This window comes from Aspergillus piperis, assembly GCF_003184755.1.
Source record: "Aspergillus piperis CBS 112811 unplaced genomic scaffold BO85scaffold_8, whole genome shotgun sequence".
NCBI classification, from domain to species: Eukaryota; Fungi; Ascomycota; class Eurotiomycetes; order Eurotiales; family Aspergillaceae; genus Aspergillus; species Aspergillus piperis.
The window spans coordinates 1,484,493-1,505,793 of record NW_020291598.1 but is presented as its reverse complement, the minus strand read 5'-3'; the positions used below and the strand labels follow the sequence as shown (position 1 = coordinate 1,505,793).

At 53.6% G+C, this 21,301-nt stretch overlaps 6 protein-coding genes across 6 annotated transcripts; 3 read left to right on the top strand and 3 right to left on the bottom strand.

Annotated features, from left to right (window-relative positions):
• Nucleotides 1-723: 723 nt before the first annotated feature.
• On the bottom strand, nt 724-2,299 carry BO85DRAFT_449324 (putative RNA binding protein Rnp24). Its single transcript, XM_025660141.1, has one exon. It carries the CDS (start codon nt 2,195-2,197, stop codon nt 1,082-1,084), a length of 1,116 nt encoding a protein of 371 aa, XP_025516142.1. The 5' UTR covers nt 2,198-2,299; the 3' UTR covers nt 724-1,081.
• Nucleotides 2,300-2,413: 114 nt separating this feature from the next.
• BO85DRAFT_397234 (uncharacterized protein) lies at nt 2,414-5,621 on the top strand. The gene is made up of 5 exons (XM_025657014.1): nt 2,414-2,623; nt 2,687-2,803; nt 2,862-3,675; nt 4,252-4,526; nt 4,587-5,621. The coding sequence occupies exons 1-5, from the start codon at nt 2,529-2,531 to the stop codon at nt 5,536-5,538; spliced, it is 2,253 nt and encodes a 750-aa protein (XP_025516141.1). The 5' UTR covers nt 2,414-2,528; the 3' UTR covers nt 5,539-5,621.
• A 383-nt stretch (nt 5,622-6,004) lies between these two features.
• On the top strand, nt 6,005-8,135 carry BO85DRAFT_420860 (IFRD domain-containing protein). The gene is made up of 2 exons (XM_025657907.1): nt 6,005-6,568; nt 6,702-8,135. Exons 1-2 carry the CDS (start codon nt 6,378-6,380, stop codon nt 7,945-7,947), a joined length of 1,437 nt encoding a protein of 478 aa, XP_025516140.1. The 5' UTR covers nt 6,005-6,377; the 3' UTR covers nt 7,948-8,135.
• Nucleotides 8,136-8,416: 281 nt separating this feature from the next.
• BO85DRAFT_420856 (oxysterol-binding protein related protein OSH3) lies at nt 8,417-12,097 on the bottom strand. The gene is made up of 3 exons (XM_025657906.1): nt 11,914-12,097; nt 11,635-11,835; nt 8,417-11,522 (listed from the first exon to the last, which is right to left on the bottom strand). The coding sequence occupies exons 2-3, from the start codon at nt 11,668-11,670 to the stop codon at nt 8,646-8,648; spliced, it is 2,913 nt and encodes a 970-aa protein (XP_025516139.1). The 5' UTR covers nt 11,671-11,835; nt 11,914-12,097; the 3' UTR covers nt 8,417-8,645.
• Nucleotides 12,098-12,623: 526 nt separating this feature from the next.
• Nucleotides 12,624-17,528, bottom strand: spt6 (chromatin-remodeling histone chaperone SPT6). Its single transcript, XM_025662291.1, has 4 exons — nt 17,149-17,528; nt 16,900-17,073; nt 13,178-16,826; nt 12,624-13,094 (listed from the first exon to the last, which is right to left on the bottom strand). Exons 1-4 carry the CDS (start codon nt 17,320-17,322, stop codon nt 12,844-12,846), a joined length of 4,248 nt encoding a protein of 1,415 aa, XP_025516138.1. The 5' UTR covers nt 17,323-17,528; the 3' UTR covers nt 12,624-12,843.
• A 1,144-nt stretch (nt 17,529-18,672) lies between these two features.
• Nucleotides 18,673-20,593, top strand: ste7 (MAP kinase kinase Ste7; the record flags this gene model as incomplete). Its single annotated transcript, XM_025664724.1, has 4 exons — nt 18,673-18,960; nt 19,038-19,195; nt 19,263-19,800; nt 19,869-20,593. 4 exons carry the CDS (start codon nt 18,673-18,675, stop codon nt 20,484-20,486), a joined length of 1,602 nt encoding a protein of 533 aa, XP_025516137.1. The 3' UTR covers nt 20,487-20,593.
• Nucleotides 20,594-21,301: the final 708 nt, after the last annotated feature.

Below are 21,301 nucleotides of genomic sequence, written 5' to 3'. Positions count from 1 at the left end.
AGAGAAGTAAGGTAGCTAGCTAGTAGGTCTAGATAGGAAGAAGCCCGCGAGCAACACGTTCCCGGAGAACCAAATAGACAAAGGTAGAAGATTAAAAGAAAACACGAAAGCTAGAGCAAGAGGGTGCACCTCAGGAGTGAGGGCAGGGAGTGTTGAACGGATGAACGAACTGGGGAGATTTGGTGGTTTTGAGCATGAGCCATGACATGCTCTTTCGATGTCAACCGCCTCAATCCGGTTAGCGCCCTCCCCAAACCACTTCAGGGATTCTAGAACTGCGGTTTATCTACTTTTAGTTGTTTAATGCCAGCTGATCGTCCATCAGAGCTACCCCCCTCCATTTTGCTTTTGAGAACTCCATATGACACTGGATTTTCTGCAAACATGGTTCCCCTCTTACATTATACTTTCCAACCAAACAGACTCCCAGTTCCCAGTCGAGGTCTAGGTATGTCGACATCCTGAGCATTACTACTATTGACGCCCGTTAACTCTGTCCGTCCACTCACATTGCCTGGTTCTGTTTACCCTGACTAAGCCCGCCTGGCAGCATCGGCCTTAGTGTATCTGTACCCAGTCTGGCGCAATACGAAGGGGCATGGTTCATGTACCAGTACACCAGAGAGTTCTACTGGCAGTACTAGTGCTACTAGCTGATCGATTTATGCTACGTCTCAGCCTTCCATGTGATACGCGGTGCCAGGACTTACAATGCGAACTGGAGGAAATGGCTAATCAGTCCATTGGGTACTATAATGCTTCATGGCTTACATACATTGTATACAAAAAGTCTCGGCTGGGTATCAAGGTACTGAGGACTTAAATCCTCAATGCTTCTATAGCGCCGTCCACGGCCGTCTTGATCCTCGACCGACGGGGCATGAAGTCCATGCAAGGATGGAACAACTCATGTCACAACTCACTATGACAACGATCTCACATCGACCAGATTACAGAGCCGGGCATTGCAAGGCTCCGTCTTTTCACCAGCAAGGAGATCTGGTTCGGTTCTTCATGGGCGATGGCTTCGTGTATTTTCTTCCGAAATGCGCACACGTTGTTCAAGGCGCGCGAACCATCCTTAATCAAAGGTGATCTTCTTTCCTTGACCTTCAACAATGGCTCCACTGAGCTTCTGGACAGTATCTTGATCGTATCTGGTATACTCCGGCTTTCCTTGCCTAGCCTTGCCCGGTCGCGACTGGCGAGGCTGCTCACCCGTCGAATCGTGCTCTGCAGGCCCAACCTCGCTGATGTCTGCGGTATCGTTCTTCTTGCCTTCGCCGTCCTTACCGAATCGCTTCTTATAGCGCGTCGTGGCATCTTCGGCAAATTCCATGCGCATCCGCCTACCGAGCAGGTTGTTCACCCACACTCTCTTCTGTCGCGGTTTCTTAGACTTTTTGCGGCTTTCGGCGTCGGACTCTTCTTCCTCTTCATCCTCCTCTTTGACCAGCACGTAGCCCTTCACCGCTGCTTCGGCTGCTGCAAGATCCTCAAACACTACCCAAGCATAACCCTTGCATTTGCCGGAGTCTTGGAATGTGGCCACATGTACGTTTGCGATAGTCCCGCATTGGGAAAAGTGCTCTTCGATAAGTTCCTTCGTAGCGTCGAAGCCGAGGTTGCCGACAAATATCCGCTTTGACGGGGGATTTCCAGATGCTGCACCCGAACTTGCGTTCTGACCCTCTCCTTTAGGCTTCTCTGGCCTTCCGGAGAAATTCTTTGCATCTTTGATGAGCACGCGACGTCCGGAGAGAAGCTGTTCACTGAGGCCCATTGCCTCCTGGGAGGCCTTCTGCGTGGAGAAATCGACGTAAGCAAAACCTTTGTTCTGGGCTTTTCCATGCTTATCAGCAGACTTGGGCATGTGAATTCTCGTGATGGTCGTATCTGCAAAGGAGCAGTTGGTCGTAAAGAACTTGCGCACGTCATCTTTCGTCGCGAAAAATGGCAGGTTTCCGATCCAGACGCCATACTCGGACCGCTTCTGAGTGGCAGCGTCGTCATTGTCTGCAGGAGTCCCCTCTGTTTTCTTCTCCGTAGTGGTATCCGAGGGGCCTTCTGCGGCCTTCTTCTTCAGCTTTCGCAGAGCCTTCTTTGAGGGAGGTTCCGGTGCAGAAACATCGATCTCGATCTCGGAGACCTCTGGGAGCTTGCGCTTCTTGTGATTTTCCTCGCCTATGCCAGCCATGATGTAGTGGGTGAAGTAATATGAAATAGAAAATATACTTCACAAAATAGGTGACCAAAACCAATGGGAGGGAAAAAGAACCTTCACTTGAAGAAGTCTCAGCGGCAATCACTAATAGCGGAGGGAAACTTTTTTTTACGGCAGGCAGAAACTCTCCGCCTCAACACCAGATCCTCCAGATCGGCGGACCGCTTAAACGTGACCGGCCCAAACACGGCCATCTCGAGCCTCATTCAGCCTTCGCTCCTGTCCGCCCCTTTCACCCGCCCACGACTCTGCAACTTGAGGCGCCATCCAGGTTTCTCGTTGTTTGCTTTGCTCATCTGTCATCATGTCGCATACCATTGATGATGCCCAATCCGTGACTGAAAGTCTACCGGATGCCCCCGGGGGCGCCCCTACCAAACAGTCGTACCGATCATTCAAGTGAGTGTGGTCCCCTGAATGCCTGGGTTGGCGCGGTGCTAATTCGACCGATCTACTATTTAGGAAGAAGTTCGCGAAGCTTAAGGTTAAGTTCGAGCTGCAGATGCGAGAGAGCGAGTCTCTCATCCGTGAAGGGTTGCGTATCGAGGATCTGTCCAAGAGGATTCAGGCACAGAATGAGTATGTTGCGCGCCTACATCTATAGCTTGTCGGTCGCTTACAGTTGATCAACCTGCAGTCAGCTCCTAGAAGTTCTCCTGGAATTCAACGACAGTCTCCATGTGTCCCCAAGTGTGCGGTACGATCTGAGCGCGCCGGAAGATGCATCCTTCTTACCACCACCCGAGCGAGACATTCCGAAATCGTACAATGACCCTGCCGTAGCGAGCTCTGTCTTACAAGAAGCCAAGGCTAGACTGGCTGCTGGACGTTTGTCTAGCGATGCTTATCGTGAGGTGGAGGAGGATGTCAAGCGCGGACAGGCTTTTGCACCGCGTATGCAGTACAGCACCCTGTCGACATTCCCCCATTCCGCGCCTTTGCAGCCAGAGAACCCCGACGACTGGAATCCCGCGCAAGAACTTGGGTTTCTCACTCCCGAATACGAGACCGAATATTGCCTGGCTCTGGATGCTAAACTGGGCGACGAAGAGGCCCTGGAGCAGCTTGAGGTTGTTCCCAAAAAGCCATCACTAGCGGAACGCGAGAGAGAGGCTGCTCTTCGGAGCCACGTCTCTGTACACAATTGGTTACGCCAGAATCAGCCCCAAATATTCCTGCAGGACAACGAAAACGCCTCGGAAAAGTCCGGCTCTCGACCCTCCAATCTACGCACTTCCAAGCGGGCTCCGGCCCAATCACGCAAAGAGGAGGATGTGTATGATGATGACAGTATCCTGGAAACTGCGTCCACCTCTGGAGGTACGAGAGGCAAACGCAAGCGCGATGAAGATAGCGGTTATCGGCCCAAGGGTGGTAGCAGTCGCTCAAACCGGAAGAAGAAGGATGATGAGAATGCCACCCCCAAACGCCCTTCGAAGCGATCTTCGGGCGTAGGTGCCTGAGACTGTCGATCGACAAATTCGGATCTTTTCCTTTTGTATCAATACATACTTTCCTTTCACACGTCTTCTTTGCCAATCATGTTTGCAAGTCCCATCGGAATCACGGCAGATAGTGATCCATTTCCAATAATGGGAGCGGACAAGCCTGCTACACGTTATGGGTCTTACCAAGGGGTCATCCCCAGTTACAACCATGAATTTCCTATATCCGCGTATTCATCTGATCCATTGCTGTACTATGTGTTGGAGCGGCGGCTTCACTACTTACCTCCCCGCGCTGCTATTATGATGTGATATACCTCAACAATAATTACGGAAACCTTATAACTAGATGTCGTAAATCCGATGTGAAAGCAGTCATGTAAAACCCGATATACATTCATACAAATTAGACTAGTAGGGAAATAACAATGCTAGTGTTACCCATTCTCCCGGATTGGGAATGCGGCTTCACGTGCGGCTCCACCAGCGGTTTGCCTGGTTTGCTTGGCATGCCGAAAGTCTTGTCCGACTGCAGCTCCAATACTCCGATTTTCACGAATGCCCTCTATCTGAACGCAATAGAATCACCTGCTCGGCCATTGGTATATCTCGGAGCGGCAAACAGATCTCTACACTATGGCCATTACTATTCTTCCTCCGGTTGTGGAGGATGTCGACGTTCCTTACTCCGATTCGGAGGACGATGCCATGTCCGTGGATTCAGATGGAGGAGTCGATCTAGCAGCGGGAGATGCCACAAGACCTAGCAAGCGGGTTCGCTTAGTGGAGGGAACAAATATTGGCGCTGGAGTTCTCACACCGGGTGAGATCGTAACAGACGACCCGCAATGGATGAGGTTGGTTTGGCCCAATCTCTATATCAGCTCAAGGCGCAATTGATTGACACTTGACCGCAGAGGACACGGCACGTACACAAACCCACTATCCACCTCCATCATTGCCACCGTCGCCGGTACGGTTCAGAAGACCAACAAACTGCTCTCCGTCCAGCCCCTACGCGCCCGCTATACGCCTGAGATCGGTGACCTGGTGGTGGGGCGCATTGTCGAGGTGCAGTCTCGCCGATGGAAGGTTGATGTCGCTGCTCCCCTTCTCGCACAGCTTCCCCTCTCCGCTATCAACTTGCCTGGTGGTATCTTGCGTCGACGAACGAGCGCCGATGAACTACAAATCCGAACCTTCTTCAGCGAGGGTGACCTCGTCGTTGCTGAAGTCCAGTCGGTACATTCGGACGGAGGCGCCTCGCTGCACACCCGGTCGCTGAAGTATGGTAAATTGAGGAACGGCGTGTTTCTTGCGGTGACGGGGACGGGTGGCAGTGGTGCGTCCAGCTCGTCGGTCAAAGGTACTTCGGGAGCGAGTGCTACGGGAGCGGGAGCCGGAGGTGCAGCGGGTGCTGGTGGAGTGGTTCGGTCGCGCAGACAGGTCTGGACGATCAATACAGCCAATGGAGGTGGGGATGTGGATGTGATTTTGGGAGTCAATGGATACATCTGGATTTCTAAGCACGCCGATGGAGCGGCTGCTGCATCGTCGACAACGGAGAATGTGTCAATCACGCGCATGGAGGAAATGGTGTCGAGTTCCATCTACTCGAGTCAGAACGATGACATCCCGCCACAGACGCGACGGGAAATTGCCCGGTTGGCGCAGTGCATTCGGGTGCTTGTCAACGGAGGAGTCCGGGTGGACGAGGAGACGGTGATGGGAGCCTACGAAGCCAGCTTACAGGTGGATCTGGAGGTGGGAGATGAAGAGGATGAGGAAGATCGGGGCAAGGAGGGCAGAGAATACCTGGAGGGCGACAAGGCTCGTCGGATTCTGGATTTGGTGCTACAACAACTATAGGGTTGTATATGGCTTTTCGAACCTTTCGATAGTAGTTCTCGTGAGAATAGATACCCCGACAAATGGACGAACATTACTGCCTCAATAATGGGTGTGTGTGTAGTAGTAGTAGAGTTTCACCGAGACTAACTGATTACCATCCTCTTCTGTCTGTCTTTTTATCTTGTGATGCCTTCAACTTTTGCCTTTTTGGGGCTGATAAGCAAAGACCCCGCATCACGTGGCGATAACAGGACTGGTTATTGGTAGATCCAAAGAGAGTTAAAGAAAAGAAGGGATTCACTTCAAGAATGCAAGTAAAGGAGATCAGAAGATAAGAAATCAAAAGTAACCAAGCAGAAGCAAGAGTAAGACAAAACAATTCAAGGGATCCGAGCGAGGGTGGCGTTGATCAGGAGGGGGCGTGACCAGTTGGCTGCCGCACAATCATTATTATTCTTATTATTCTTTCTGGTGTTATTCTTATTCTGGATTCCTTCACTCTTTCTCTCTCTCTCTCTTCTTACCTTCTTCACTTCCATCTCTTCATCCACCCATTGGGGATTTTCCATCCAACACTCTTGCTTTTTTCCAGCCTTACCATGTCCTTCGTCTCAGAATCACTCTTTCTACTGTCTACCATTACCTTTACCATACCCTCAGTATAGCCGACCGGGTTCTGCCGGCCACACTTGGTGTTGCCTTGTTCCTAGTAGTACAAGTTCATACTTGTTTCTACATTCCGGTCTCCCCTTTAGCTTATTCATAGCAAAAATTCTCGGATACTTTATCCCGCATTTTCTCCCGTGAAAATTCTTCTTGCACTTAGCAATCTTCTCTTATTGCAATCACTATCCATCATGCCGGACCTGCGTCGTCAAGTGTTGGAGAGTGGCAAAACCATCTCTCGTAAAGCTGCTTCCCGCGAAGGCTCTCGACGAACTTCGCGCGCCAACTCTGCCCAGAATTCCCGCCAGTCCTCGCAGAATCAGAGCCGATATGGATCGGACGAGGAAGATCTTGACAGTCTCAGCGATGATACGGCCATGAGGTGAGCACTCCATAATCACTGCTTTCCCTTCCCTTCATTCATAATTTTTTGGTTTCCCCCCAAAACGGAATGATGTCATCGTCATCCGTCCCCTCTTGTGTGCTCCGTTACTAATGCGTGTTTTACGACCCAGCATTGGCTCGTTGGACGATCTAACCGATAACCCCGATCTGGATAACCATGATTGGGTTGAGGAGCTTGGGGATGTCATCCAGGATATTCTGGACCGCAAGCGTAGTAGTAATCTGAGCCGCGAAGAGGCCTACGCTGCGTTTTGCCGACTGGCTAAGTATCACTATGTCGAGGAACAAATTCGCGGTCGCGTTCTCGACTTGGTAGCGGCATTCAACCGCAGTATCAAGTTCGAGACCAGTGTGCGCGAAACAACCCTGGCGCTTCGTGCCGTTGAGCTCCTCGCCATTTCAGCCTACGACAATACGATCTACGAGCATGTCGAGCCCTTGCTGACTCGCACCGTGCGGGATTCAACCTCCAATACGGTCAAGGCAGCGGCAATTCACTGTCTGGGCGTTTGCACCATTCATGCAGGCGCTAGCGAAGATGGGATCCTCGACCAGATGACGTTCTTCTTGGACATCGCTGCCTCCGACGGGCAGTCGATCGGTGCTGGGGACGACGCAGCCAGCGTCGTTGCTGCTTTGCAAGAATGGGGCGTGCTCGCGACCTATATCGACGATCTCGAAGGCGAAAGCGAGGACGCCGTCCAGATCTTCATGGACCAGCTGAACAGTGGTGATTCGGCGGTCCAAATTGCTGCCGGTGAGAACATCGCGCTCTTGTACGAGAAGAGTTACACCCCACAGGAGGACGATGATGACGAGGAGGACGAGGATGAAGAATCGGAAGAGGAAACTTTCCTGTCCGGAGGTCGCGGCAACGGCCCCAAGTTGATCAAGCGCTACAACGCCTACCACAACACACACGAGCTTGAACAGCAACTCCAGTCGCTGGCCAAAGTCCACAGCAAACGGATCAGCAAACGCGATAAAAAGAGTCTGCACAGCAACTTCGCCTCCATCCTAACGACGGTGGAGAATCCTCGTCGGGGACCCATGTACAACACCGCTATTGACCAAGACACTAACCGCCACTACGGCAGCAAGCTGACGGTCAAGATCGGCCGGCAGGGCGTGATGAACATCGACCGCTGGTGGAAATGGACGCGGCTGAGCTCGCTTCGACGCACCCTGCAGGGCGGCTTCGCGGCACACTACTACCAAGGCAACCGCGCCGTGCTGGAAAGCCTTCCGGTGATCATGCGCATGGACACGCCGTCGGACCGAGGGTATGCCAAGCGCACGACCAAACATCGGGATAGTCGTCGATGGGCGGTCCACGAGGCCTCGGACGAGGACTAGAGGAACATGTGACACATTCATCACTTGTTTTACTGGGTTTTTTCTCTTAAGTTTGATTCCCTGTTGCGTTAGATTTATTGCAGCGGGTGTTTTGTGAAGTCTTCCCTGTTTTTCATGCATTTGACTTTGTACCCCGTTTCTAGAACACAGAACAGACGAGAATATTACTCGCCGCAGATATCTCGCAGTGTGATAGAAACGAATAAAAGCTTACATATATCCATCCATACATACTTGACATATAACTATGTATAGGAAATCATTTTCAGTTATTGCTATATGAAATTTTCAGTTAAACTAGTGTATATAATGCTGACTACGTTACTATTCAGTATTCAACACATAAATTAATCTTGGCACATGACGGTATCAATAGTAAGACCCAATCCGGCACTGCTTTATATATGTCAATAGTAAGTAGTTGAATAAGAACAAGAATATATCCCATCTCATTACACGCACATTAAATGAGGCAGCAAATGAATAAATAGTTAATAAATCGCTAGATAAGCGTACACCGAGAGTGTTATAAGTTGAGTAGAATTCCACTACTTTTCCCCCCATATATCCTCTATAGTATACCACTCACCACCGCACTCCCGCGATACTTCACTAATAGTATTTCCATCACATCACATGTAAAATAGAATTAGACCTTACGGCCCACATGCACCCGTAAGATAAAAGCGCTAACACAATTACTTCGTAAAAACTGGCACCACGCCCGTCCAGGCGCCCTTACTCCGTTCCTCCCAGTATCCTTCCTTCCCAGACTTCAGTCGCCACACGGTTTCATCTCCCGGTGCCTCATCTACGGGAGTGAACCACCGCGGTGTCCAAGATTCGCCTGCGGCTTCCATCTCGCGACGACGAGCGCGCTGACCCTCTTCCAATTGGACCTTGACTGCCTCGGCTTGGTCGACGTCGCCGTCTTCGAGGGCACGCTGGTCCGGACGAAGTCGGGAGTCTGTGACGGGGAGTTTGCCGTCCTCGATGGGAGTGACCTCATTCAAGGTCGCCGCGAAGGCCGTGAGACCGTAGTGTTTGGGCGCGTTGGGGACCAGAGGTCCGGCGCTCCAGATGGTTCCCGAGGGGTTGCCGTTCTTGGTGAGGTCGAGGGAGGAGGTCCAGGTGCCGGTGAGACCCAGAGGTAGGTCGCGGCCGGAGGGGTCCGTGGATTTGGTGCTGACTTCTTCGCTGCGGCCGGAGAACATGCCGCCGGCTTTGAACGTGGAGAGGGAGCGGTGGCCAGTAGTTTCGTTGACGACGACCATTTCGCCGACAGGTTCGACGTATTTCTCGCCGGCGATGATGTTGCGGAGGAACGAAGTGGCCTGGGCCCAGCTGAAGTGTTCGCCAGTGGTGTGGAGGGTCAGGCGCATCTTGCCTTCGGTGATAATTTCGGCGGATTTACCCCAGAATTTCTGCGTCGGCATGGGGGATTGCGTAAGGCTCCAGTCTTTGCTGTCGGCTTGGTAGGCAAGCTGGACAGGGCGATGCGAAACCTTTTCGGCGATGAAGCGGAAGCCAAGGTCTTCACGGACGAGCTCGTAGGTCTCACCGAGCATGGGGTTGAAGGGTTTGCGAATGGCGCGCTCGCGGATCCGGTTGCTAGAGATGGGAGAGAGGGCAAATGCGGTCACGTACATGAGGCGTTCAACGGGGTCGGAGGCGCTGGCTGCGCGGTCAAGCAGGGTGGAATACTCCATAACTTCGGCAGCGCGCTGGAGCAGCGACAGGGGCTCGTTGGAGGAAACAGGCATAGAAATCTGCGACAAGTCCTTGCCGACATTCTTGCGGAGGAAACCAATCAGACTGGGCGGCATGACTGTCGGCGCCGTGATGTTGGCACGACGCTTCACAGGGCTGAGTGGGAGCGGCGTGAGCGCTTTAGGGCGCCCGGGGAAGAGCGGCGAGTACTGATCGTGTCCAGCAGGCGCCTCGTCGGCCTCGTCCTCACTGTCAGAGGGAGCGTCGTTGACCATGGGTTCTTCTTCCACCTTGGGTTTCGAATCCCATACAGTGTGGTCGGAAGCATTGTCGGCCGCTGCCTCGTCGTCGCTGTCGCCCTTGATTGTGAGAAGCGCTTTACCGTCATCTGCATCGAAGAACTCCTGGGAGACGTCAGACTCGAAGCTGCGCCGCGCCTGCACGGTCGCGCCGGGAGGGTGTCGTCGCTGCTTGCTTTCGGAGATGAGGGTCGAGAACTCGCTGACGACCTGGTCCAGATCACGCAACACGGCCATGAGATGTTCATGAACTTCCTCCATGGGATCCGGGGGGCTGGCGATACTGCTGGGCTTGCGATCGCCCGCCAGGGACGCCGTGTCAAAGGCGCCCGGCACAGCCAGCTGCGAGGACATAGAGGCCATGGTCGTGGTGCGCTTGACACCGGGCTGAGTGGCCGTACTATTCTTGCGCTTCCAGAACGGGCGTTTGGCGTCCCCAGTCTCGTCTCCGTTCAGGTCCGTTGGCGTGCGATGCGGGCTGGGCGAGCGACCGCGGGGTCTCTCCGCGACATTGCCGCCCAGGTACTTGGGGTCAGTGTCCTTGGCCAGGCGCCGGACAGCATCGCGCGATCCGGATACCTTGCTCACAAGGCCCTCGACCTGCTCCCATTCCCTCTCCTCGACAGGATTCGGGGCGACACGCTGAGAGGGCACACGTAACAAGGGTTCGGACGGCAAGGCGGTTTCGTCGGTCGCGGTAGCAGGGGTCTTGGAGGACGGGGCGGAGGCCCGCTCCAGCGCCCGCTTCCAAGCGGCGAACTCCTGGTCATTGTTGGCGCGTAGGTGCCAGACTTCGGTGCCGGAGTCGATGGAAATCTCGCGCGACTTCTCGTTGCATGCGACCGCAGCCAACGACAAGGGGATGGAACCGCGGAGCGCGGCAGAATTCCGATCGTGGTAGTAAGACAAGGTCGACGAGGTATAGTCGAGGGAGAAGAAGCGACGCGCCCAGCCCTGATGGCGCTTCCGCCGTCGCTTCTGAAGCAGGCCCGTATAGGTATTGAGCGAGTCGGGGTCGCTGGCGAGGGGCGGCGGCTGAGCGACGCTGTTGCCCCGTCGGCGGGCAGCCAGGGACTTTCCGGATTCAGCGGTATCGGACCGTATGGGGTGGCTGGAGGCATGAGGGACGGGAACTGACTGTGGTGGGAGGGCGGTTGGGTAGGTGAGCAGGGCGAGAGTGACGGTTTTCGAGAGTTGCTTGGAGAAGGTATTGTCAAAGACCAGGGCGTAGTTTCCACCTTCGTTGGCGGGCACGTCGTAGGTACCGCGGAAGATGCGTTCGGCCTCGCATTTGCCGATCCATTGGATCTGCTTAAGGCCAATGCCTGTCAGCTTGTCAATGACGGAGGCATTGGGTCGCGAGGCCGCAGCGCCAGCGGTCGCGGGCAGGTTTTCATTAGAATCGGCGTTGGGGGAATCGGTGGCAGGTAAGTTGGTGTTGGAGCCCAGAACGGCCGAATGGCCGGGATGCTTGAAGATGCCGAAATTGATGGACTTCTTGTGCGGTTGGATGCTCCAGGAGATGGTGTGGGCGGGCTTGACCGATACCCAGCGGACAAAGTAGGACTGTAGAGAGGGGTAACAACAGAGACAGGAGTTAGTCCAATGCCATCATTCAATTCAATTCAGCGTGTCATGCATCCATCCCCTCCGCCCCCTTACTTCAGTGTCAACATACCTTGCTGTGGATCTCCAGCTCCTCCATGGCCGCCATCGTTGCGCGAGTGGCCCTTGTTCGTGTGGGGGGTAATGGGAAACACGACAATGAGGGGGAGCAATTGAGAAGATGAGGAACAAAACCAAGTGGAAGATGGATCTTTTTAAAAGTCGGAGGACTGGCGAAGGAGCTGAAACAAAAAGGAGGGAATGATGGATCAGGCTGAGGCTCAGCTGTACGTCAGCCACGAGGCAGGGCAAGAAGCAAAGCAGAAGTGGCAGCAGAAGCAGCAGATCTTACCAGTCATGCAGCAGCCCGCCTCACGTTGGATTGCGGGAACGATCGGATAAGGAGACACGGGCCAGAAGTGACTGTGGGATGAAGGGTCAAAGAGTGACGACAGATGCGGGTATTTTAAGGAAAAAGGAGGGGCGGTGGAGGAGGAGGGGAAGACGGTAAGAAGTAGTAGTTGTTGTTGTTGTTGAAGTAATTGAAGTAAAGGAAGTAGTAAGGACAAGGAGAAGGGGAAGAAGGAGGAGGAGGTGCGGAGAAGCCGGACCCTAAACAACTTTCCACTCTTCTCCTCTCTCTCCCAGACCGGCCGAGGGACAACTTAAACCAAACAATTGGCCTTTGAAGGGGATGAGCAGCTTGTGTCCGCTTCACATGAAAGGCCAGAGAACTGAGCTCAATAGTAAGTCTCTAGTCCATCTCCGGCTACTGATGATCTGGTTCCTGGTGGATCCATCCAGTTTCCCTTTTACCTTTTTATTCTCTCGTTTTCTGGAATTCCTCGGAGTTTCACGGAAAATTAATGCGTCAGGGGCAATCAATACTGGAAGATATATCTACTACTAAGAATACTAAACTTATAGTTCAGACAGTAATAGTTCATCCCAATGCAATGCAATCAATTCATGTTTAATTCTCTTTTAGTCCCCAGGAATTAATCGTTTCGAACCCGCAACCATGAGATGCTACGCGGATGCTAAATCAACACTCTGTCTTATGAGAGAACAAGAGAGAGAGAGAGAGAGAGAGAGAGAGAGAGAGAGAGAGAGAGGTAGAGGAAGAATAGAAGTCAAGAAAATACACAGGAGAAAAAAAACCAAGAATCCCGACCTCATCCAGCAATCAACGATAAAAAGAAATAGAACGTCCCGAGGAATATTACACACAGTATACAGAAGGAAAGAAAAAGAAAAGGAAAAGAAACCATCACCTTCACCTTCACCGCCGCTTGCCGGCCTGCATGTTGGTGAACAACAATTTGAAGCCATTGCACAGAGCCCGCATGTCCGGGTATGGGTTGCGCTGCAGCTCATATCCTTGAGGGATCACCTTCACTGGCCAGCTGTGCAGCGGCGCCTTCTCACCCGCCTTGAAGCACAGGAAGAAGTAGCCCGCATGTTTGGGATCGATGCAGAAAGCGTAGGCCGACCGCCGGGGGTTGGCCTTGGTGTATGTTTCCAACCAGGAGTCTAGAGAAAAAGAGGAAAGACGTTAGTGATCATCACCAAACATAAACGAGCCCTAAACAAGACTAAGAAAGAAAATGACTTACAGGTGGCGTCCTTGTTGCCGTCCTGGTACTTCTCATGCAACATCATCTCATCTACCTTCTTGGTCATCGCCTTGACGTGGTTGAAAATCAAATCGTCCAGATCACTGTATGTGTAGCGTCCGCCCACCTTCAGCGTCCGTCCCACGGAGAATTCGTTCTCCTTGTCCAGCTCCAGCACGTCAATATGCTGGAAGATGCCGTCGGACACCTTCCATGTCACCGCCAGATGGTCCGGTCCCTTGGACGACGGCCGGATCACCACATCTCCCCGGCTCTGCGACCCCAAGAACTCCTCCGCCTGCGTCGAGTTGAACGGCCGGAACATCGGATGCTTGATCACTCGCATCGTCCGTCCGCCGCTCTGCGTCTTCTCCTGCTGCGCTTCTCGGTCCTGCGCCTCCTGACGGTCATCCCACTCCCCTTGCAATCGGTCCGGCGTCCGCAGCACCGGCCGGCTGACTTGCTCCTCCCGCAGCGAGACATTGCACAGGAAATTCTTGCGGTTCAGGAAGAGCACCTTGGCCGGTAGCGTCTGGTGGATCTGGTACAGCGCTCGCACGGGGATATCATACCGGTCGGTCAGCTCCGACTCGGGCACCAGTGCGTCAATTCCGCAGTCCAGCTTGCCGTCAATGTGATCGTCTGTAATCCGCTTGATGGAGATGGGCACCACCATGCCCTCCGACAACGTGTCTGCCGTCTCACCAGTGAGCATGGTGAAGATGTCATCCGTGCTGAGGAAGACGAATTGCTTCCGGAGTTCCTCATACGGCTGTTGCAGCTCCGCCCGGATCGTCTCCAGTGTCGCTCGCTTGCGCTGGTTCAGGTTCTTCTCCAATTGCTCGGCATACTCCTCCAGAATCAGGTCGTTTACACGATCCTGTGCCTCCTCGCGGAACAGTTTGCGTACAATCGCACCTGGTCCATTCTCGTCCGTCTCCGCCTTGATATCCTCTTCATCCAGTTCCAGCGCATCAGCCGCCATCTTGCGCGCAATATCGTAGTCTTCCGGGTGTACACGAGTGTTGTCCAGCGGATCCGCATCCGGATCAGCGTTTTCAAAGTCGATGTACAAGAAGCTGGCGCAGTTGTTCCACACCTTCACACCCATGGCCGGATACTGGGCATTCACACCCAGCAGCTCCGCCCGGTTGTTGACCACGCCGCCGTTCATGTTCACAATCTTGAGCAGGTGTGCCGCCTTACGGGGTCCCAGACCACAGACGTAGGGCAGGAGGTTGGCCGTCGCCGAATCCGTGACGGCTTCGTTGATGTCCACACCCACCAGATTCACCATGTCCACCAGCGCCGTCTCCAACTGCTTCAGCAACAGATCCTGAGAGACGAGCTGCTGGCCCGGCTTGAACTGGATGGACACGATGTCCCGGCCCAGAGATGCGTACTCCTTCAGCGGGCTCTGCAGGTACTTGGCCAAGGCCACACAGTAATGCGTCAAGGGGGCGAAGCTAGGGTGGTCCTTCTTCGCACGCTCGCTGTGCTGGTAAAGTCGGGCAACCTCGTCATTGACAATCACCACCTCCAAACGGTCGCTGACTTCGTCATCGCGATCATCGGTGTAAAGAGCGCCGCGCAGGTCTTGCCGCTCCACGACCTCGGTCAGCAGCTTATACAGGCGACGGGTCTCCGGAGACATGCCGGACACACCGATGACATCGGGACGCCGACGCTTCACAAGTTCGGTGAAGGCGGCAACATCCTTGCCGTCGGCAATGTTACGGTCGCGATCGCCAATGGAGAGGTCTGTAAACTTTCCGTTTTCCAGCACACGTCCATCCTCTTCGATGTAGGCCCAGTGGATGGGCTCGCGTCCGACGATGCCGGTACCAGTGGACAGAGCCAGCACGCGCGGCACGGTACCCAAGATCATACCCTTAGGCTTGTAGGGGGCCTGATCCAGTCGCTGGGAGAACGCCTCGCGACACTCCTTCGCCACATGGTTCTCACATTCCTGACGGATATTTTCCTTGACGCTGCGATTGATCAGCCGCTCGAGCTTGCCGAGGGCCAGATCCAGCACATCACGACGCGTGCGGTTCCAGACGTCTGCCAGTTCACTGTAGTTGTCCGACTCGATGTCCTGGTAGAGGCGTTGGCGGAAGTGGTCAAAGTTCTCAAAGCGGACCTTCACTTCCACCAAACCTTCCTCTTCGGCCTTGAGCATGCGAAGATACAGCTCGGGCCGACGGGCAATGTCGCTAAGTTGCTGGTTCCGTAGGTACTTGAATTCGTAGTACGGGTGCTGCTCGTCAATGCGGCGCAGACCCTTCTCGGTGCGGAAGCAGTCCACTGCGCCATTCATGTAGTACGCTTGGCGAACGACCTTGCGCATCTTGGGGCTCATCACGATCTCCTCTGCGAACATGGTCTTCGCGGCCTTGACCACATGCGACGAGTTGGAGAAGTCGTTGTCAAGGAACGAATCCGCCAACTCATCCGGCTGCTCCGCGGGATCTTCGGTGTACTGGCGGCGGCCTTCCTTCAGGGCATTCTGGGCAAACGCATCTGCAGTGATACCGAAGGCGCGGACGAGGCCGTAGGCCTTGCCATTCCGGACGCGCTCGAAGAACGTCTTGCTGGACGCTTTCCGGCGCTGGGTTTCCCCGTTTGCTTCCCCGTTCATGAGCGTCATATCCCTCAGCTGGGATGCATACTGGAAATGGATGTAGTCCTGAATATCCTGTAGCTCCTCCATTGTCACCGCGGTTGGCAGCATCTCCTCCACGATGGTATCATTCACGCTGAAGAGGCTCTGTAAGTTGTCAAAGGTCTTCTGGATCGTAGTGCGCTTTTCCACGAGCGCCTTGAACTTGAGATCATGGTCGAAGATGTCCCAAAGATCGGTCATGTTCAGGAGCTTTTCCGCCTTGATGGTGTACTGGGAGGCGTCCCCATCATGGCCCGCTCCATCCACGGCCACCTTGGCCGCGTGAATCATGTAGTCCTTCCGGTGCTGGAAGATGAACGGCACTTCCCAATCGTCAGTGACCAGGAACTCCAGTACCTTGGCCACTGAGCGCTGGAAGGGCTCCCGTAGTTCAGGCTCGATCCGCTTCTTGAGGAGCATCAAGTTGGAGATCCAAGCTGCCTCTTCCCGGAACTGGTCTTCCGTCAGCACTACGTTCCGGTAGGGCTTGCGGGCGATTTGGTGTCGTTCGGGTTCGTCCAGCAGACGAATCTGGTTATCTTCCTCCGTCAACATCTTCTCGGCCAGCTGTGATGGCTCGAAGACATCCTTCAAGTCCAAGTGCTTTTCCTCATCCACTTCCTGCTCCTGCTCTTGTTCCTCCATTTCCAAAGCGAACAAGTACTCGTTGCCGTCTCCGAACGCAGCGCGCATATCTTCGAGGGCGTTCTCGTCCAAGCCGGTCGCATCGGTAACGCCTAGACCTCCCTTGGAGGTACGAGTAACTTCCAAGTCTTCCCGTTCTCGCTGAATTTCCTCATCGGAGAAAACATCCTCTTCAATGAAGTCGTCCATTTCATCGTGCATGTGTCTCCGGTGACCGGACCTCCCGTAGTCGGCAGCGGGCTCTTCATCTTCATCGGAGTTGAAAATATCGTCAATGCCCTGGGACGCTTGTCGGAGATCGCGATCCTTGTGACCACGCTTAAGACGTTTGAACTTGGGCTGGGATGCTTGTTAGAATCGCCCCTGTGCAAAGGTAGAGAATCAGTGGGGGCAATGAATGAGGTGAACATACTTCTCCAGCAGAAGCTGACTGGAAGCTCGGGTTGAGTTCCCCAATGAGCTCCAGATCTTCCTCGTCCAGATGTTCATCTTCGCGTTCGCGATCCCTTTGCTTTCGTTTCTCCCGTCGGCGCTCGGCGCGCTCCTCTATTTCCTCGTCCTCGTCGACAATGAAACCTTCGCGGACCTGGAAAGTGGGTCAGTATGGGGTACATTGAATAAAGTAAAATTGGCGCATGATTGAACACAGAGGAGGACGTACGGCGCGAGCGGCTTCCTCATCGTCGTCATCATCCTCATCCTCTTCACTGGAGTCGTAGTTGTTGTTGGTGCCAGCACCCTCGCGGACTTCGCCATCATAGTCATCGGCAAGCTCCTCCTCATTCTCATCGTCATCAATCATGGCCTCCCCCTCGACCAGATCGCGAGCGCTCATCTTCGGTTTGTAATGTGTTGGTGGACTAAAAGGTCGGGGAATAAGAAAAAGGGTGGATGGATGCAATCTGCGGAGACCGATTTGGGGGAGAGGAGTCGTTGAAGGAAACGAGTCACGACAGGAAGAACCGCCACAAGAGACGGTCACTCACAGAAGGTGGCCAAGCAGGAGGTTGAAAAGAAATGAGGAAAGGATGAGAGAGAATCTGGGCGGCTTTGGATGGACGAGACGAGATCCGATGGCTTGCAGCAAAGAGACGCTGTGGCGCGGGCACTTGCTTCACCGCCCGCTGGAGCTGTGGCTGGAGAAAAGAGCTCTCACGTGGAGACGCTAGCCTGTTAAGGACTAGTTCTTAGGGGAAAGGGATAACACCACTGGCGCAGTTTGATAGGGGTCATGTGATGTGTTATACCCCTCGCTGAAACAACTTCTTTTTTTCTATCCTACAAACATATGAATACGGAATGACAGTCATAGATTTGAGATGGTGACTGGGGTGGACTGATCCCTGTCTCTTCCCATGTGTTGTGTTAAGGGTGAATAACTGGATGGAGGACAATAAGTTAGGTCTATCTACCCTATGACTTGCCAGACAAAGAGTGAAATGATAGACGGCGCCAACTCCCATCGCTTGTTTCAGCGCTCGTCACTAGACAGACCCGGTCGCTCTCTCTTTGTTTCGGATTTTTCCCTGAATAGAAGAACTTTTTTTTTTTTAAAAAAAAATCATCGTGCTGGTTTCCAAAAGTTGTAGACCTCGTGGCAAGAGGAAAAAAAGAGGATAATCAATAGTTGATACAAGCGTGTGCCTGGTTCCACTACTTTGATCTCCGCCCCAACTTTCTCCTCCTCACGGCGTCCCTCCAAAGCACGCCAAACCCAACTCCGACCCTCTCCCTCCAACACCATCCTTTCCCACTGGATCAAGTCGCCGGTTTGAGGAGCACTCACTCACTTTCTTACCCTCATCTCCTGTCGAACCCTCCAACAAATTTCAGCGCCCATAAACGCCACCAAACCGGGGTGATCAAGTCCAACCACCAAAGAACACCCCCCCACCTGCGCTCTCTCCCGAACCTCACGGCGCTTGTCCGGTGTCTCAGTGTCCAATAACTCCCCCGCCGCTGCTGGCCCAACGGTCGGACACTCGTCGACTTTTTTTATCCTGTTTCCCTGACTAGCAAACTCCTTCTCCAGGAATCTTGGCCATAAATTCGATCGTGAGACGGTACTTTTTGCCTGGAACTACTTCGTCTCCTATACCGTCGCTGTATTCCTCCTTCTCCCCCCTCCACCGTCTCTCCCTCTATCTCAAGTCACGGTGCGCACTATCGCTCCTGTGACACAATCATGGCCGACCAATTCAAGGCGCGAACACTCAAGCGCAAGAACGTCAAAGGCCTTGCCCTGAACGCAGCCCCGAAGCCCGCCGCCAATAACTCCGATGGCGATGCTCAGGTTCCAGGCGCCATTGGAAATGCCGACAGCAACCGCACCGATACGCTGGAGATCGGTCTCGAGTTCCGTCTCGACCTGCGTAGCGAGGACTTGGTTACTCTGAAGGAGCTGGGCGCTGGAAATGGTGGTACGGTCTCAAAGGTCATGCACGCCTCCACGAAGGTGGTCATGGCTCGAAAGGTGCGTGCCTTCTGGGGACCCTCGTCGTCCGTGCTTTTGCCGTAGACCCGGTATATAGGCTGACTCCATCATCCTAGATCATCCGTGTCGACGCAAAGGAAAATGTGAGAAAACAGATCTTGCGGGAGCTCCAGGTTGGGCATGACTGCAATTCCCCCCACATTGTCACCTTCTATGGTGCCTTCCAGAATGAAGCCAGAGATATTGTCTTGTGTATGGAGTACATGGATTGCGGGTAAGGGAGCCGCTGCCTATCTTCTTTATCTGTTGGTTCCAAGCTAACCTGGACCCTTGCATGATAGCTCGCTCGATCGCATATCCAAGGACTTTGGTCCCGTGCGGGTAGACGTGTTGGGCAAGATCACCGAGTCTGTCCTGGCCGGTCTGGTGTATCTATACGAAGCTCATCGTATCATGCATCGCGATATAAAGCCTTCCAACATTCTCGTCAACTCGCGCGGCAACATCAAGCTCTGCGACTTTGGCGTTGCAACCGAGACTGTCAACTCGATCGCCGATACGTTCGTTGGCACCTCTACCTACATGGCCCCCGAGCGTATCCAGGGTGGTGCGTATACTGTGCGCTCGGATGTGTGGAGTGTTGGATTGACGGTGATGGAATTGGCGGTTGGTCGCTTCCCCTTTGACACGTCGGACTCGTCGGCAGGCGACCGTGCCAGCGCCGGTCCGATGGGCATTCTGGATCTGCTGCAGCAGATCGTGCACGAGCCCGCTCCGAAGTTGCCCAAGAGCGACGCCTTCCCTCCCATTCTGCATGAGTTTGTCGCCAAATGTCTCCTCAAGAAATCCGAGGAGCGCCCCACGCCTCGCGAGCTTTATGTATGTCCCACCCCTTGCCCGCTTTTGGACTACTGTCTTGATCCGGATTTGACTGACAGCCGATTTAGGACAAAGATGCGTTCCTGCAGGCCGCCAAGCGGACGCCGGTTGATCTTCAAGAATGGGCCATCAGCATGATGGAGCGACACAACCGCAAGTCGTATCTGGCTCCTCCGCCGCCCAAGTCACTCAAGGATGAGCCCCCGGCTGCGCGATCTACTCCGTCCCCGAAGCCTCAACCCCAGCCCCAACCCAGCAGCAAGCCGATGCGCACTCCCCAGTACGCCCCCAGCGACATTCCCTCCAGCGTGGGCCGCAACAGCCCCTCGCAGTATCAGTACAACTATGCCCCCGCAAACCCATCTCCGCGTCCACCCCGGTCGACACGCTCGCCTCCCATCTCTCTCGAGCATCTGTCGTTGGAAGATGAGTACCGCTCCGGCCGTCGACCCTCGCGGACTCCCGTCGGGGGCCCCTCTTCCGGACTGGAACCCCCCATGCATCCGGTGGGATCTCGCTCCGCCAGCTCACACAACACGAAGTCGCGAATGCCCCTACAGTCAGCAGTACTGCCCATGCGAAGCACGCCTCCCCCGAACGGACCTCCGCCCCCTGCTCCTGGAAATGGATCCTGGCAACGCCAGCCAAACTCCATGCGCGGGGACCATATGACGGGCGCTGTCTAGACTGCCGGCCCTGTTATCCACCATCTCAACTCTCTCCTCACCCCCCTTCACTTCTCTCACCTATTCTCCTATTCCCCCTCTCCTCTTCTCCGTTTATTAGAATCTGTGGACGTGACGAACTGACAAACAAATGACACATACCCACAAACACACCGCTACTTGCTTGAAGCATGAACCCTTGAACCATGTATCCCATTCAACCTTACATGATGTATGTCCATGACAAACACACACACAACATTTTTGCATCGGCAAGGCGTATTCATTCATTGGCCTTTCTTTTCTTCTTCTTCTTCATCTTCTCTTTTCTTTCTTCTTGATCTCATTTGTCATATTCCTTTTTTTTTTTTGTCAGATATACATACATCCATAGCTTCTATTTTCTTTCATGTCCTTTTTTCTTTTTCCTTTTTACTTCATATTCCATTTTGCATATTCTAGGTCATCTTACCCATCTAGCTGACTGTAAGTATCTTTTGTGTTTTGTCACTCATCTCCGTTGGTCCACTGGTTATGTTTCATTGCTCGATGGCATGGAAGAAAAAAAATGAGATGGGGATGAATATAACAAAGTAAAGTTAGCACGATGCTTTGCCATGATAAATTACGTTACTGTAATTTGTAGCGAGGGAGATGGTCAGTGGTAAAGACTGTTATCTCTGTTTGGTGTTACGTAGGTTAAAGTATAGACTAAAGTCATGTCTATGGTTGACTGCTGTTACCAGAATACCTGTCAAATGTTCTGCTTCGTTTTCGTTGCTAGACAGTGAAATAGTATGGGGTGAATGATCATAGAAACACTGCCTATCCGTGGG

What these genes read in the sequence shown, in the direction of transcription:
- BO85DRAFT_420856 (XM_025657906.1), bottom strand. Translation starts at nt 11,670, where the DNA reads ATGGCGGCCATGGAGGAGCTGGAGATCCACAGCAAG. An exon ending in AGCTGGAGATCCACAGCAAG is followed by an intron (nt 11,523 to 11,634) that starts GTATGTTGACAC and finishes CCCTCTCTACAG; the next exon opens with TCCTACTTTGTCCGCTGGGT.
- BO85DRAFT_420860 (XM_025657907.1), top strand. Translation starts at nt 6,378, where the DNA reads ATGCCGGACCTGCGTCGTCAAGTGTTGGAGAGTGGCAAAACCATCTCT. An exon ending in AGCGATGATACGGCCATGAG is followed by an intron (nt 6,569 to 6,701) that starts GTGAGCACTCCA and finishes TTTACGACCCAG; the next exon opens with CATTGGCTCGTTGGACGATC.
- BO85DRAFT_449324 (XM_025660141.1), bottom strand. Translation starts at nt 2,197, where the DNA reads ATGGCTGGCATAGGCGAGGAAAATCACAAGAAGCGCAAGCTCCCAGAG.
- BO85DRAFT_397234 (XM_025657014.1), top strand. Translation starts at nt 2,529, where the DNA reads ATGTCGCATACCATTGATGATGCCCAATCCGTGACTGAAAGTCTACCG. An exon ending in CAGTCGTACCGATCATTCAA is followed by an intron (nt 2,624 to 2,686) that starts GTGAGTGTGGTC and finishes TCTACTATTTAG; the next exon opens with GAAGAAGTTCGCGAAGCTTA. An exon ending in CTTCGAAGCGATCTTCGGGC is followed by an intron (nt 3,676 to 4,251) that starts GTAGGTGCCTGA and finishes TGAACGCAATAG; the next exon opens with AATCACCTGCTCGGCCATTG.
- spt6 (XM_025662291.1), bottom strand. Translation starts at nt 17,322, where the DNA reads ATGAGCGCTCGCGATCTGGTCGAGGGGGAGGCCATGATTGATGACGAT. An exon ending in ATGAGGAAGCCGCTCGCGCC is followed by an intron (nt 17,074 to 17,148) that starts GTACGTCCTCCT and finishes CCCACTTTCCAG; the next exon opens with GTCCGCGAAGGTTTCATTGT. An exon ending in AGTCAGCTTCTGCTGGAGAA is followed by an intron (nt 16,827 to 16,899) that starts GTATGTTCACCT and finishes CAAGCATCCCAG; the next exon opens with CCCAAGTTCAAACGTCTTAA.